The sequence below is a fragment of the Toxorhynchites rutilus genome, chromosome 2 (genome assembly GCF_029784135.1).
Source record: "Toxorhynchites rutilus septentrionalis strain SRP chromosome 2, ASM2978413v1, whole genome shotgun sequence".
NCBI lineage: Eukaryota > Metazoa > Arthropoda > Insecta > Diptera > Culicidae > Toxorhynchites > Toxorhynchites rutilus.
Genome location: NC_073745.1, coordinates 65,659,769 through 65,675,613, shown reverse-complemented (window position 1 = coordinate 65,675,613; position 15,845 = coordinate 65,659,769). Strand labels below are relative to the sequence as shown.

The following is a 15,845-nucleotide window of genomic DNA, read 5'->3' as shown; positions in this document are numbered from 1 at the left end:
GGCATTTTTTTGAAGAAGAGGGTATGATTGAATGAAAAAACTCAAAAAAAATGTTTTCTTCGTCTTTATTATGTTTTAATAGTCAATCTAATTCAGCCTCCTCAAAATAGAGTAATTTTTGATACTCCAACACAAATAACGAAATTCGAATTTTTCACTCTTATTAATTGAAAGTAGCAATTGAATATAATTCATGGAAGTGTATAGAGCTATAAAATAACATAAAAACGTATTAATCGATTGTGGTTTTATTGGAGTAAGAAGCAGAACATAGCAAAACTGCATGCTCGAAACAAACATATTTTTTACATTTCATGAAGTTGTTGCGTGTTTTCGAGTCTTTTATTGAAGAGAAGGATGTATAACGAACTTCTAGATAATAACCAGATGGAAAGGTTCTGGAATATAAAGTTTGCATATTTCTAATATTCTTTGTCTCTGTTTTCTTGGTAAACTAAGAATTAATGCCTTTTTTAGATGGGGCATAAAAAGATGATATAAAAGGATTTCTAGGAACTTCCTTTTCTTTTTCTTGTTTTATTATCGATATTGTCCATTATAAATAAAATATCCCCGAAACTGTAACTGTTAAAAACTACCATAAGCCACCGATTAGTTTATAGTTAACTGTTTACAATTATTCCACAAGTGAAATTCTTTCACAAGTGTGTATATGTATGACCATTATATTCAGCGAATAACTATACGAAAGTCAAACATTTATATTTTGCCTTTGAACGTATGAATCTAACGACGAATATATCTACGAATAGTTGATATATGGATCCGTTCAATCCAGTTACAAAAGGGACTGAAATCAAATAAGAATAGTCCGGTAATGATCTTATGCATTATATGTAATAAGAATTCCACGCCACTAACATTAATTTATACATTTCATTCAATAATATTCTAGAATATGAAAAAAGGCACTTGTCCAAAAAAGTTACTCCTATACTCGCGTCGGTGTGTCAGACCGAAAATGTTAAAAAAGTGGCACACTTCCCCTTTGTACCAACACATGCGATACGCTAAACAATGACGAACGACGAATAACGAAGCTAGAGAGAATCGTAAAGTCGTAGTGTTGATATTTTCTGAGAAATGAACGAATTATTGATTTCTCGGTCTGACAGACCAATGCGCGAGTATAGGAGTGTTAATCAACCAACAGATTATTATTTAGCACGTATTCAGACCATTTCTGGATTGTAACACTTACAAAAATTGTAAACAGCATTCTTGCACACCATTTGTATCAGATTTACATAGCTAAACCATTAAATTAACGCATTTTAATGAACTTAATTCTGATCATGAGTTGTACAATTCAATAATGTTGTTTCGTCCACATGATTTCTATGGCAACCGCTTGGAGCGCTGCAGTTTGTTTATTGTGTCCCTCGCGTATAGCAGAAATAAAGTTTCTCTATGTTGAGTGTCTTGAGGTGAACACTTTTAAAATGCCAAAAAAAATGCAATATTCTGGAGAAAGCCTAAATTATGAATGGATTAATATGAAGACAGTAAACTCAAGCAATGATAAATGCAACATCTACTTGAGAATTCGAATGTTTTCATTCAAAAATTGTGATTTCTAAAGCCGGACAAACCATGACCATTTTTTGGACAAACCATGATCAGAGGTGATCAAACCATGATCATAATTCCTCTTTGAGGAGAATCGTTGAAAAACATATAATTTCGAATAATTTCAACGCCTTATAGACTTGGGGCTTTTCAACAAACCCAAACTCGTGTCGATTATATGTGATTTTCATGAAGAAAAATCGATTTGCATTTACTAGTTGCGTAAAAACACCCCAAATTGGACAAACCAAGATCATTTACCCTAATATGTTTTGCACATGTTGGCAAAAAAGGGACGTCAAAAGCTATCCGCGCAATGGGTGCCGCGTTTGCTGACCATCGACCAAAAATAGAGGCGCGTTAATGATTCAGCATTTGTGATTTTTTGGATACACTTTTTTTCACATACTGTAGTTGAAACGAGCAAATGTTCATAGATACTACGCCATTGTGGTTTTGTTCGGGCATGAGACAGCCGCAAACCTTCTTTAAATACAGTATTTCTTATGTTTTCAGTGATCTGAAAATAACAATTGTTCGAAATCTAGAAGTTTGGTGATTTTCAATTAGAGTACCAGCCAACAATTTTGGACAAACTTTCTCCAGATGAATTTATTAATATATTTTTCCCAATAAATCAATGTGCTTCCGACTTTCCTGATAAACAGGAAAAACACACAGTGATGTGCCGGAGTTGAATGAAATTCCGACGCCGGCTTCCCTTCTCTGTTTTGTATCCGACTGACATGTTTATTTCATTCCGTACAGCAGAACAAGATGGGGTGGGGGTGGGCTCGTTACAAAAGTTATGATAACACACATCTGGAACAGTAACATCACCAATCGGGACCCTACAACAGCTTTCTCCATTCCGGTCCGAGTATAATAATAGTGTGTGTAGGATTATTATAACATCACCTAACCTCATTTCGAAATTTCTACTCTATATATATGAACCCTATATATATATATGTACACACGCACGCACAAGTTTTGATAACTCAAGTGAAGCGAAAGTAAACTTTCAACTTTATTGTCGAAAGTCAAAACTATTTACGGACTATTCTAAGCGAAGGTATACATGTCACAAAGCATAAATCGTAACTTTCCTCTAGTCGTGAACAACTGGTAATTTCGTGGGGGGAAAAACGGAACAAGTTACGGAACAAATGTTTTGCCTGCGATAAGCGCGATTGGCTTGGTGGAGTTTTGGACGGATTCTAAAGTTCGATGGCGGTCCTCTTCAGAGGCAAAACGTGGTGAGGTGCATTTGAACAGAAACTGAATGAAAGTGGCACCTTCGAAGCTGTAAGTAACAACCATCGGAATTTCGATATCGAAAGCCAAATTATTGATAACACGAATTGTGTTCAAAATCGTTTAAGCTATCGAGGAGCAATATGAATATGTGGTGCTTCAGAGCCAACTCATTATGAATGATGCACATAAACGCAACGGAAAAGTTACACTAAATGCATCAAGCTCGATGGAAAATTCAGTGGAGGTAATTCATTCGTTTATCGGCCGAGAAAACTACGGTCGTTTCCCGGTGCAGAACCAGCTAGCTAGGGTACTTGTTTGTCGCTTTGTCGACAACATTGCGATGAACTGGGTGGATAGGCAGTCTATTTTTAATCTAATTTTTCTCTCTAATCACAAAGCACCCATATTATTTCCCTGCTATCGATCGCTTTTCCCTTCGCGTAATTCCACCGGCGGCGAGCGCTTTGTGTGGCCGGGAACTTCCGCCGCCCCGTACAAGCGGAGTATTGTTATTACAATTCCTCCACCGGTTTGGTGAAGTGAAAGCGCAATGATGATGACGGTGGAGTCCTTGGCACAATGCTACACACAGAAGGATCTATTTTTGAATCGAATCCTACATTTCTCATGTATGTATTCTTGTCGGAAGGAGGGGGTGCGAAGATGGAACTCCAGGAACAACTGATGGATTGATGGATGGATGGATGGATGGGGATATATTAAGTCACGATATCTACATTTGTTGGTGTGGTGGTGGTGGAAAATAAGAATTGTTGTACGGTTAGAAACGGTCAGTTTATCAGACTCTCCTCTTCCAGTAACTGACAGGTTCTAATCCATCTAAACAAAAACGACTATAGACATCAAGAATCTACAATGTTCTATGGTGAAAAATCATCGGAAATTAAAAACAAAAAAAAAAGGGAAAAACAAACGCATCTATCATATGTCGTATCTAGTGTGATTATATATTCGTTTTGGTAAAGTAAAACTCACGCTAATGCTATTACTACGAAGTCCAACCAATTCCATGCATCTCTAAGATAAGTAAACGGTTGTAATATGAAACCTCGCGCCATCACTTTTACAGCTGATTCGAACGTGTAGATGCCGGTGAATAACACCCTGCGATGTTGAAGGTACAAAGTGTTTTTTTCGGTTTGTAGAGAGAATAACGAATTTTGGTTGAGTTAAAATTGAGTTTGTGGTTTGATTTTTGTTTAGGGGGATATTTTTTTCAATTTTGGTTTCTAGTTTGTATGAGATTTCGATAATGCTGTTGCGATTTATTCGTTATGTCACTAGATGAGGCCACTTTGTGCATTCCTATCACTACGCTAACTCGAACTGAATTCCGGTAATTGTGTTATTTTTTACGCTGATTTTTGAGATTAGTGAATTGTTTCCGCAAACAGCCGCAATATTAATGATTCACTTACCAACTAGATCTCGCGATTGTAACTTATCTGAACAAGTTGTTATTATACGGTTAACATAATATATCCACTTCATGTCCAGCAGCTTATGTGAATGGAATGTAGCTCCCATTTAAACTATTCTTCCCAAGATAAAATGAAAAGCGTGAATACATTTTATAATTTATAACGCTAGATTAGTTTTTCCTCACTAATTCACCCGGAAAGGCCACCGTGGAAGGTTTTCTTATGCTGTAAGCTAAGTTTGAGTTTCTCATCGTTTAGTTTTAGATCATAGTTTCAGCACACACAGAATTTCATTCCATGGAGTATCTTTTTAAAGTCTACAAAATGATCGAACTAGTCGCTGGAAGCAAATTCTGGAGAACACGGTGGATGGCGAACAATGTTTCTGTGTTTTTGGTTTGAAAATCTTTTTATCTCACTTCTTTTTCAGGAAATGAGTGTTGAGTTTTAGATATTAGTTTCGCTATATGATTTGATCAAGATTGAACAAAATCCCCCTTTTTCACGACTGTGAACGTGGTAACACTCGGAAGGTCGGGGTGCAATTGTGACGCTCTACCATTTAGCATCGATTTTTTGACGTAGGACTACGTCTTACATTAAGGGTGCCAAATCAGAAAACAGGTCACGTTTTTATGAAATAAAGTTAACGTTAATAACTATTTTTGCTGCGAACGGATTGTAACGATTTGCATACCAATCGAATCGGAAATTTTCTAAGAATTGTTTTCTATGCTACACATTACAATCCCTTAGTCTGCATATGGTTTAAATTGATGGAAATTGGAACATTCCAATTTCCCCATACATTTGTTCTGTCCATTTGTGTGCTTTCCCGAACAGAGCTGCCAATAACGGGCAATTTACGCAGCCGCTAGAATAGAAATAACGAACGGGAATAGCGAAAAGAGAATATTTGCGAAGTAAACTCCACCCATGAATAGTAAGTAAGCTGTCGCTAGCGTATAAGTATTGCATCTCCTCTGAGGAAAATTCTCAAAATCTTTTTGTGCCCGAATATTTCACTTGAAGTGCATCTGGCATTGCGATTGACACAACAATCCGAGCCATGGCAAAGCAGGCGAAAAAAGAGAAGTGTGCAAATGATTACAGGTCGCTTCTAGCCATAAGTATTTGGCTTTGTGTGTGTTGCTTGTTTTCGTTGCGCGAAACTTAGAACTTGTTCATTTCCTGTACATGTGAATAGCACACCTTCGATACTTTTAGTTGCCATTCGCATCGACTCTATTCTGATGCAACAACCTCCTAGCTTTGTTCACGGTTCTGACCGAGAGTCGAGAAACGATTTTTCTACATAACCACGCAAGTCATTAAACCCTTTCAAGGTCCCCGGAACTTTTTACTAAAGAGTTATTCATGAAATTTCGACGTATTCGAAAATAATATCCGATATGATAAACCAAATTTCAAAAAAAAAAAAGATTGCGTAGTCCTACGTCCTAAGCGGTCGTGTCTCGGATACAACCTCACATTTTTTTCATATTTTCAGTGTAATGTTATCTCTTACAGTGTCTAGCACAAAAAAAACCCCTCCCTCAATATAAAACAATGTTTAAACGAAAATTAGAAGAATTTTTAACTATTCTTGATATCAATGAACGGTATAGGAAAATAAAATTCCAAAGCTCATTTTGCATTGAAAAGATCGTTGATTTCTTTTTCGGAATAAAAATAATAAATTTTGTCTTCGAACCGTAATTTACATGGTATGACAGAAACAAAATCCGCTACCATATTATTGTGTGTTTTTCATTGGTACGTCACTCGATTTTGACATTTTATTGTTTACATCCATCTAGGCTGACCAAATAGTTTAGGAATAAAAACGGGATACGGGAAACCTAAAAAAAAATTACAAAAAAACATAATATTTTTCGAAAAATTGTATTGAATAAATTAAACTGTCTTGCTCATTACAACGGAAAAAATATTTAGATGCTGAAAAAATTTTTCGAAAGCGATTGAGATTTTTGGAAATTTTATAATAAAATCTGCAACGAAAGCGTGCGTAAATCGCTCGCTCGGAATGCAAATGCAGTGTTCATTCGTTCGCACAATGTGAAGATATTAGCTCATAACTTATTCGGTATAAAGTAGCCATTCGCGATTTCTAATACTCGGTTTCGCTTCAACTAGTAAATAGTCAGCAGCCTCTCCTTATGCCGATGATGAACACATACAGTTTTGATCGACATAAAATTCAAGAGCAAAATCACTTCTAGCAAAAAAAAAAAAATCGGTCAGTGATTGTGACAAAAAAGCCTTTTAACGGGTTGTGTCCCATTCACCCGAAACACGTTTACCCGAAACACATTTACCCGAAAGTAACGCATACCCGAATGACATTCATCCGAATGTGACAAATACCCGAATGCAACATATACCCGAATGGGCATTTACCCGAATGAACATTTACCCGAATGCAACGTTTACCCGAATGCGACATTTACCCGAATAAAGTAGGAAAAATTCCGACAAATCAGTTAATGAGTTTTGTCGAATCTGCTGTTAGGAAGTTACGAAGTAAACTGAGAAATTGTAATGAGGAAATTCGAAAAAGATGTTGAAGACTTCGCTGTGTTATTTTTAGAAATTAGTGTAGGCATAATTGACATGCTGTCTTCATTCCTTTCCGTATTGCTCTTTAAGGCCAAGAGATCATACAGAAATGAACATGGGTTATGAAATATTCCGAAAATTAAACAGCTAACTTTAACATAAATTTTTTAATGAAAATGTGAAAAGAATAGATAAGAAAAAATGGTACTTACGTATTTGCCGCCGCAGCGCAATTTTTATCATGAGTTTATTATTTCGTGATGAAATTTATTTTGAGATCAATGTAATGGGGGCGAAGTCCCCATTTAAAGAGGATAACGAATCGAGGCGGCACCAAGACGCCGAGGTGACGCAATCCGAGTAGGCCGCCGACCGCAAGCAAGCAAACCTGTGTTCCACCGATTGCCCAGTTTGTTTGAAACATAGGAGAAGATGCTTTAGTCAGGTCCGACCGAGCGTTAGCGAGCGTCCGACTGCATACGTTTACCTGGTGCATTACGTTTGCCCGGTTAATTATGCATGTCATGCATTTTGATTGCCTGGTTGCAAACGTGATGCACCAGATAAACGTATGGCGTCCGACGCTCGTAAACGGGCTGCGTCATCCATAAGAATGGATGAACTTAATAATACGTTATAAAACTGCATTCTTTTTTCATTTATTTGAAAAGGATTTTATTCAATGCCAGTATTTCTCGAATTGTACGTCCCACGAAAAATACTTTTTGAATGGAAATGAAAGTATGAGACAAATATGATCTTTATATAACACTGATCAGAATTAAATATACAAAATACAAATATAGTAAAATTTGTGTATTATTTGAATATATCCTTCTTTTGGGTAAGTGTCGCTTTCGGGTAGATGTTACATTCGGGTAATTGTTACACTAGGGTAACTGTCGCATTCGGGTAAATGTTTCATTCGGGTAATTGTTGCATTCGGGTAAATGTCGCATTCGGGTAAGTGTCAATTCGGGTAGATGTTACATTCGGGTAGCTGTCGCTCTCGGGTATTTGTTACGTTCGGGTGAGTGGGTTTCGGGTAAATGTGACACAATCTTTCAACGACATTTGAATATTTCACGCACTGAACTAAGAATCTGAAACGGTTCAAAATCTCTGATCTGTAACCTTTGGAGAGAGGTTACCTCGAATTGGCTGAGTTTGCTACACCACTCAGGTTGAAGCGATCATCACTCATGACAGACGCATGTAAAGGGATTGTCTGAAGCATTTAATTCCTAAGGTAACATGATTTTGAGGAGATGGTACTTTAAATCAAAGCGAAGCAATAATATATTTGCGCACAGACAGACTGTCTCGTTGACTGCTCAATTGAAACCTTTACGCGTCCCACATGTTCCTCAACATCTATGCTATCCAACTGTTAGAATTGTGCTTCCTGTTAACCACGTTCAAATTGCTCCAAGCATAGGGCACCGATTCCGAGCGGGGTATGTCAAAATGTCGACTGAAGGTCTCTCAATCTCTGATCGAATGTTTTTATAAAAAGCCCAATTTTCATCCGACCGAATTATCATAGCGATTGGAAATGGGACCTCAAGACCTGGCGTCAACAATGCAGTCTTGTCTTGAACACAAGCCCCTATATATATTTTTGTTGACGTAGGGCTACGTCCTTCATTTCTATACTAAGGTGAAAGATCAAAGTTTCGAAAACGAGAGCGTTAATTCCTCCTAACCAATTGAACGAAACAGTATGGTAATCATTTTATACAAAAGCTAAAATGCCCAAGAATTAATATATATGCTTATTAATTATCGACCCGAAAACAGGTTTCAATAGCTTGAAAAATGCTTTGAAAACAACCTATTGAAATCACATAAATCTGTATATGACCTGGCGCCCGCTCGGAAATCCATTTAGATGTAATATGTGGACGGTCTCGTTCACACGCCTATGCATTAAGTTCTTCTCTCACAATCACATTTCTTTTCTGCCGCCGGATTAAACTGAAATCAAAGTATTTCTTGCATTTCTGGTGAACGGAATATGTGTTCCCGGACACGGGCGCATTATCAAAGCGCCTCGGTTCTATTCAGTGCCACCAACAAGTTCAAAAGAGCCGAATTTCATGCGTATCCCTGTATAAAAAATTCCATATTTACAGAATGAGTGTAACACACTCTGTGCTTTGTGTCATTGTAAACAAACAATGCTTCAATTCATATTCTAGTGTGTAGATATTGGTGACTACCATACACTGCATGATTCTCATATGTGTGTGTGCAAGCGCTGAGCATAAACGAATGTTTTTGTATTTTTCAAGTGTCAAGTTTTTATAAGACCAGTTACATTTCCGTTGTTTTAGTTATTTTGATCAATTAATTTGGAAAATACCGAAGTGAAAAGTGCTCACGGAGAGAAAAGAAAGACAAATCGATGCATTTCACCAAGAAAATGATGTTATCGGAGCAATTCTTCGTCGGATTGGACGACCCCATCAAGTAGTGCTTAATTATTTGGCGAATCCTCAAGGATACGGTAGGAAGAGAAGAGCTCCACGTAAATCGAAACTCTCTGACCGAAATAAGCGGGAAAAAGTTAGAACAGCTTCGAATACCTGAAAATCGCTTATGCAAATGAAGCAATCTTTGGATTTGAATGTTCCCGGGTGACAATTCGTCAAGTTTTGGTAAAACGTCTTAACATAAAGGGGGCGTAAAAGGTTAAAGCTCATAATCTTACACTATCTCACATCGGAAGACGTGAGAGTTTTGCCAAAGTTCACATAAACCGACAGTGGGGCATGGTATGTTATGGTAAAGAATATTTTCATAACAATACATTTTGCTATATACCAAAACAAAAAATTCTTCAATATATAGGTTATCTTCAATGACAAAAAAATGTACAATTTGGATGGTCCTGATGGTTTCAACGGGTACTGGCGATTTACAGAAGATGGAACAGTAGTTTTCAACCAGAAGTTTCGGTGGAGGCTCGCGCATGGTTTGGATGGGATTTTGTGCAACTGGAAAGCTGAAAATAGCATTCACATCATTCAAGGATGATATACATGTTCTGGAATCCTTTCTCCTACCGTTTTTGTGTGGATTTCGTCACAAAAAAATTACATTCCAACAAAACAATGCTACTATTCATATCAGCAAGGAAACTAAGCAATGGATTAAGGACCAAAAACTTAATTTTTTGGCCGCCTTGCTCTCCAGACTTAAATCCTGTTGAAAATTTTAGGGGGAACCTTGTATGCTGAATCTACACTGAGGGAAAACGGTACACCACGATTGAAGAGCTCAAGGTCGCGATTTCTGAAACATGCGAAAATGTCGAGAAATCCTTTCAGCAGAATTTGGCGAATAGTCGTACAACACGAATTTTCCAGGTTATTAGCCGAAATGGCTAGGTTGCCAATTATTGACATGTAAATCAGCCGATCGTTTTGAATTTTTCATTGATAATACTTATGAATTATGAAACGGTCTTATAAACACTAGAAAGCTGAAATTATCATATTTAAGCACAACAAACAAACAAACAACTCTTTTGAACGAAATTGACGTTAAATATACTTTATTCTAAGCATTTAATAATGTATTAATGTATGTTGTAATCAGGGCGGTCTTATAGAAGTTGGACAGAGTGTGCTGAGTGCACTACGGGCATTGCTAAACAGTTCACAAATTTCGACATATGGCCACATCTCGCGAGAGCAAGATGAATCATGCCTCAACAGTCTTCATCTGCTTCTACAGAACCACGTGAACCATCGGCCTTTTTCATACCGTTTTTATTCGTGCCGTCATGAAGTGCTTTTTATATTTTTAGCCGGGAGAATGCGTGTGTGAATTTAGGAGTATTGCCAGGTTGATGAGAATAAAGTATTCCCCAGCAATAAGATATGTGTTCTTCGGTAGAAAACTGAAGATGAAAATTTGCTCCGCAGCGGTTGCTGTCTTTGTCGCCGCCACCACTCAACCGATTCAGTTCGAATACTCGCTGCATAACACAATTTGTGGATTATTTCTCTAGCAAATGATGTTTTATGGAGCGCTGGAGATGTAATTATACTGATTGAATGGATGAGATACTGAAACAATACGTGGATGTTCAGTGAGTTCAGCAATCTATCATCAGTACATGTTAATATTCACGGTCGGACATTCTCCCGTAGATGGACATTTCGCGTCCGAAATAGGTCGACATTAGAGGTAAATTTTAATCCGTTTAATAAGTAAGAACAATAAGTGTTATGTCCTGTTTCGCGTCGCGTTGATTTTGGTTTGATTTTTCGTGCCGTTTCGAGAAGACTTCAGAAGAACGTGCATGTCTGAAAAAGTTGAACTAAAATAACTTGATGGAACAGCGGAGTGCAAAGAGTTAATAGAGATTCAGTATATCTCGAAGAACTTAAATCTGGTGACAAAATATTAGATTATGAGTCTGACACAGTAATCACGTTACGATCGTTAAGCTGGAAGCTATATGAGTGGTCAAAACCAAAAATAAGGCATCAACATTAAATAGAATGGTAAGGTTTGAGCTCGAAACGAACTGCTTTCCAATTCGAATGAGGCAAGATACCAACACTTCCTGTTAAATGATAATACGGTCGATTATAATTTTCATCTGGGATCATTGGAATGTTATGAAAGCAATCCTACGGAAACGCTCAAAATTAGGTTATCATGCCAACTCGTCTTAGCAGTTGGCAGCCCCATCACAGATAGTAGTGAAACGTTGTGGGTTTAAAGACATGGGTCATTTAAGCAACTTTGCATATTCGAAAAAAAATTAGACTACTTTTTGGAAAAAAGCCAAATTTTTTTTTCTTAATTTTTTACAAAAAATTATAACTCAACAACTATGATACCTACAAAATTCTTGTCAAAGTATGAAATGTAGGAAATTTTTTAAATCTACACAAAAAATACCAAAAATATATATTTGAATAGCCCTTACAATTTCCAACAAGTCGTCCATACATCGGAAGATGGGCACTTTTACAGGGAAAAAGTTTCTCGAACAACAACTTTTTCATGTTTTCTTTGAGAAAAACACAACTTATCCTAATTTTGTTTAAAGTCAAGATAGCTATATAGTGTATTCGACAAAGTTTTAGATCTTGTTAAAATATAAACTTTTGTCGAAGACATCCAATTTCTATCTTTTATAGTTTTTGGAATATAAGTCATTTTTGTATGAAGACTCCTGAAAAAAAAATTTTTTGCTCGTAACATTTTTGTGTGTAAATTCTCACGTTTGACATGTTCTTGATATGTTTCTTAATTGAGAAAAAATAGCAGAGCATTTAAAATGCGATTTTTATGTGTAAATTAGAAATGTAACGAATTGAACATAAATAGAATTTTTTCAAAGAAAAACATAAAAAAGTTGTTGTTCGAACAACTTTTTCCATGTAAATGTGTCCATCGTCCGATGTATGGAAAACTTGATGGAAATTTTAAAGGCTATTTATATCTATTTTTTAAAAGAATTTTAAAAGCATATGTTTTCGAGAAAAGTTAATTTAAATTTTCAAAATAATTTTTTTTTCAATGAAATTTTTTTCCAAAAAATTATTTGATAATTTTTAATGAGAACCAAAGTAATTTTCTACATTCCATTCTTTGACTAAAATTTTGTAGGTCTGATGGATTTTTTTTTGTAGTTTTTTTTTAAATTTTGATTTATTTTCTACTTTTTTTGAAGAATCTTAATTTAAAAACTATAAGATCTACAAAAAGTTGGTCAAAGAATGAAACGTAGGAAATTACTTAAGTTTTCATTAAAAAATATCAAACAAATTTTTGGAAAAAAAAATTTCATTGGAAATAAAATATTTTGAAAATTAAAATTATTTTTTCTCGAAAACATGTGTTTTCAAAAATCTGTAAAAATAGATATAAATAGCCCTTTAAATTTACAACAAGTCACCCATACATCGGAAGATGGACACATTTACATGGAAAAAGTTTTCGAACAACAACTTTTTCATTTTTTTCTTTGAAAAAATACTATTGATGTTCAATTCGTAAAATTTTTATGTATGAATTATCGCAATTCACATGCTCTGCTAACTTTTTTCTATTTAGAAACATGTCAAGAACATGTCAAACCGGAGAATTTACACACAAAAATGTTAAGAGCAAAACATTATATTTTTCAGGAGTGTACATACAAAAATGACTTATATTCCAAAAACTATAACAGATAGAAAGTTGACGTCTTCGACAAAAGTTCACATTTTAATAAGCTCTAGAACTTTGTAACATACACTATATCGCTATCTTGACTTTAAACAAAATTAGGATTAGTTGTATTTTTTTAAAGAAAATATAAAATAGTTGTTGTTACAAAAACTTTTTTACTGTAAAAGTGCCCATCTTTCGATGTATGGACGACTTGTTGAAAATTGTGAGGGCTATTCATAGATATATTTTTGGGAAATCGTTTTTGAGGAAAAATAATTTTAATTTTTAAAAAAACTTTTTTTCCAGCGATTTTTTTCAAAAAAATGTTTGATATTTTTTTATAATCTAAAGAATTTCCTACATTTCATCCTTTGACATGAATTTTGTAGGTATCGTAGTTTTTAATTTATGAATTTTTGTAAAAAATTAAGAAAAAAATGGCTTTTTCCAAAAAGTAGTCTAATTATTTATCAAACATTTCAAGTATGCAAAGCTGCTTAAATGACTTATGTCTTTACACCCACAACGTTTCACTACTATCTGAGATGTAGCTGCCAACGGCCAGTTGAGGTGGCATGAAATTCGTCTTTGCAAAATTCATAGACTGCTGGTCTATGAATTCTTGGCAGAATATATTACATTTTGATGCAACCTCTACTGTATCCGACCGTTTTAAGTTTAAGTTTTCATTATATTTTCGTAACATACATATCGCAGACATAAATCAAATTGTGTTCAAGCACTTTAACCTGATTCAATCTACAATCTCCATCAATATGAAAAATTAAAATAAAACATAAACACAAACAGATTGCCCTTTGATGAAAGTTTGGACAATTTAAGAAAACCATAAATGAACAATTTCAACTGCTTCTTGTTCATTCAAAATGTCGTTCCAAGCCATGAAAACACACATCAAAGTTCATAACTTCCGTGTCTTCAGTATAAGGCCCGTTTCGCTCGAGTGATTGACTTAACCATTTCTCCGTAAAACACATCCACCCCCTTCCCACCATCCTTTCGATAACAACGACCAGCAACTGGCTACCGGAGAGCAAATACTCCCGGCAACTGTCAAGCGAAGTGCCCCATAAAACTCGATACCCCTCGTTCAGTTCACCCGATCCGATTCGACGGTTCCGGCGGTGGTGATGCCACAAATACATACACTATAGGTGCTGTGGTTCTCCCTGGCAAGTGAGAAGCAGCAGCAGCAGCAGCAGCAGCATTATCGTAATGGTAAAAATTGGAAACGTGATAGGAAAGTTTACTGCAGTGCTACGCGCTGAGTTACGTGAGACCGCTGCTTGAAAAATGTTGCTGCTCCGGTTTGGGGCGGATCCCGTCGGTAGCGCCGTGTCCCAGCTGGGACACCTAGCACCAAGCGCTAGGGTGTGCCAAATTAGGATAAAAGGGTCACTCGAGGGGGTAGCATATCGGTTGCGATGCTGCTCCCGGAAATACTGCGGAGGGGAGGGGTTGAAGCTTGGAAGTTTGGAAGGGGTTGAAGCTTGGAATTTAGAACTGGATGAGTTTAATAGAAATGTATAAATTTGAACGGGATTGTAAATATCGCACGGGATGAAGTAGCATACCGTATTTACAGCGCGATTTACAGTTTGTTTACCGATGAAATAAAAGATTGTTCATCAGGATTCAATTCGGCGGAGGAGCGTATTTTGGTATAAATTGTGCGTAACATTAACCGATGCGAAAAAAAAAAGTTTTAAAGGAATCACAAATTCCTGTTATGTATAGGAATTAGATAGTTAGAAATAGATTTTGTATCCAATTATATCCCAATCGAGAAATAAGACGTTTAAGTTTGGAACCATAAAAATAGATCCTTTCTATGAGGACCTTCCCTTCTCGAAGGACAGTAGCCACTAAGACATTCAGCCCATCAAGAAAGCGATAATCCATAAATATGAGCCCTTGTCATGCCCATCGAATCGATGGTTATTTTTATCCTCCCCCTGCCATAATGCCTTCCGTTCCTCGGCGACTCATAACTGACCTAGCAACTATCCGACGACGTTTTATCGTTCCGTAATCACGCGTTCGTTCCCAACTAAAGTCCACCTTAATACGCAGCCATGCAGAACATGTACTAAACACACTGGTCGCATGCAGGGTCGATACAATCTATCGATTTTCCTTCCACCGTCTGTTAGAGCTGGTTGGTTTGTGGCCTATTGCCCCATCCGGGGGACGGCGGATTCTCGTTTTCCTTCGATTCCCGCACGCCGCTCTTCCCTCAAGACCCACTTTATCGATCGCCCTGAGGTGACCAGGCGAGACGTGATTCTAGTAAATAGTTTGTTACCAAATAATAATACCCAGCTGTTTGCGGAATTATCACTAGCTTCGATATGATTCGGTGGTGTTGACCTATTCTTATCCTAAAGCTATTTTCTCTTATTATGTCTATTTTTAGATTTTTGTTCAAACTTTTTCACACACGATCTAAGCTCACTCCTAATATTGCTTGGGGATTCATTGGATGCGTTCTTTCATTATTGTTTCGTTTGTTTTGTTTCTTCCTTCAAAATCAATCAAACATTGCTCCTTCACACGGGCACGGCTTAGTGGTTTTATCACATCCATTTACATTCGAGTACTGGCCTCACGGGCCTCTTAGAATACGAAATATATTCCGATGTGATATGACCATTTAACCGTGTTATAAATCTATCGTAACACTATCTACCGATAATAATGTGTATAAGAGCATAAGATAATTTAACTCGCTAACAACGCATTTTCCTCAAACTTTTGTATAACATCGCT

General features: G+C 36.4%; 1 protein-coding gene across 50 annotated transcripts in view; it reads right to left on the bottom strand.

Annotated features, from left to right (window-relative positions):
* Positions 1-15,845, bottom strand: part of LOC129765188 (sodium channel protein para) — a 338,936-nt gene that overhangs the window by 143,135 nt on the left and 179,956 nt on the right. For all 50 annotated transcript variants that reach the window (XM_055765192.1, XM_055765154.1, XM_055765144.1 and 47 more), the window contains one exon: positions 3,850-3,978. In XM_055765192.1, coding sequence (XP_055621167.1) covers positions 3,850-3,978 — 129 coding nt within the window. The remainder of the gene's footprint in view (positions 1-3,849; positions 3,979-15,845) is intronic.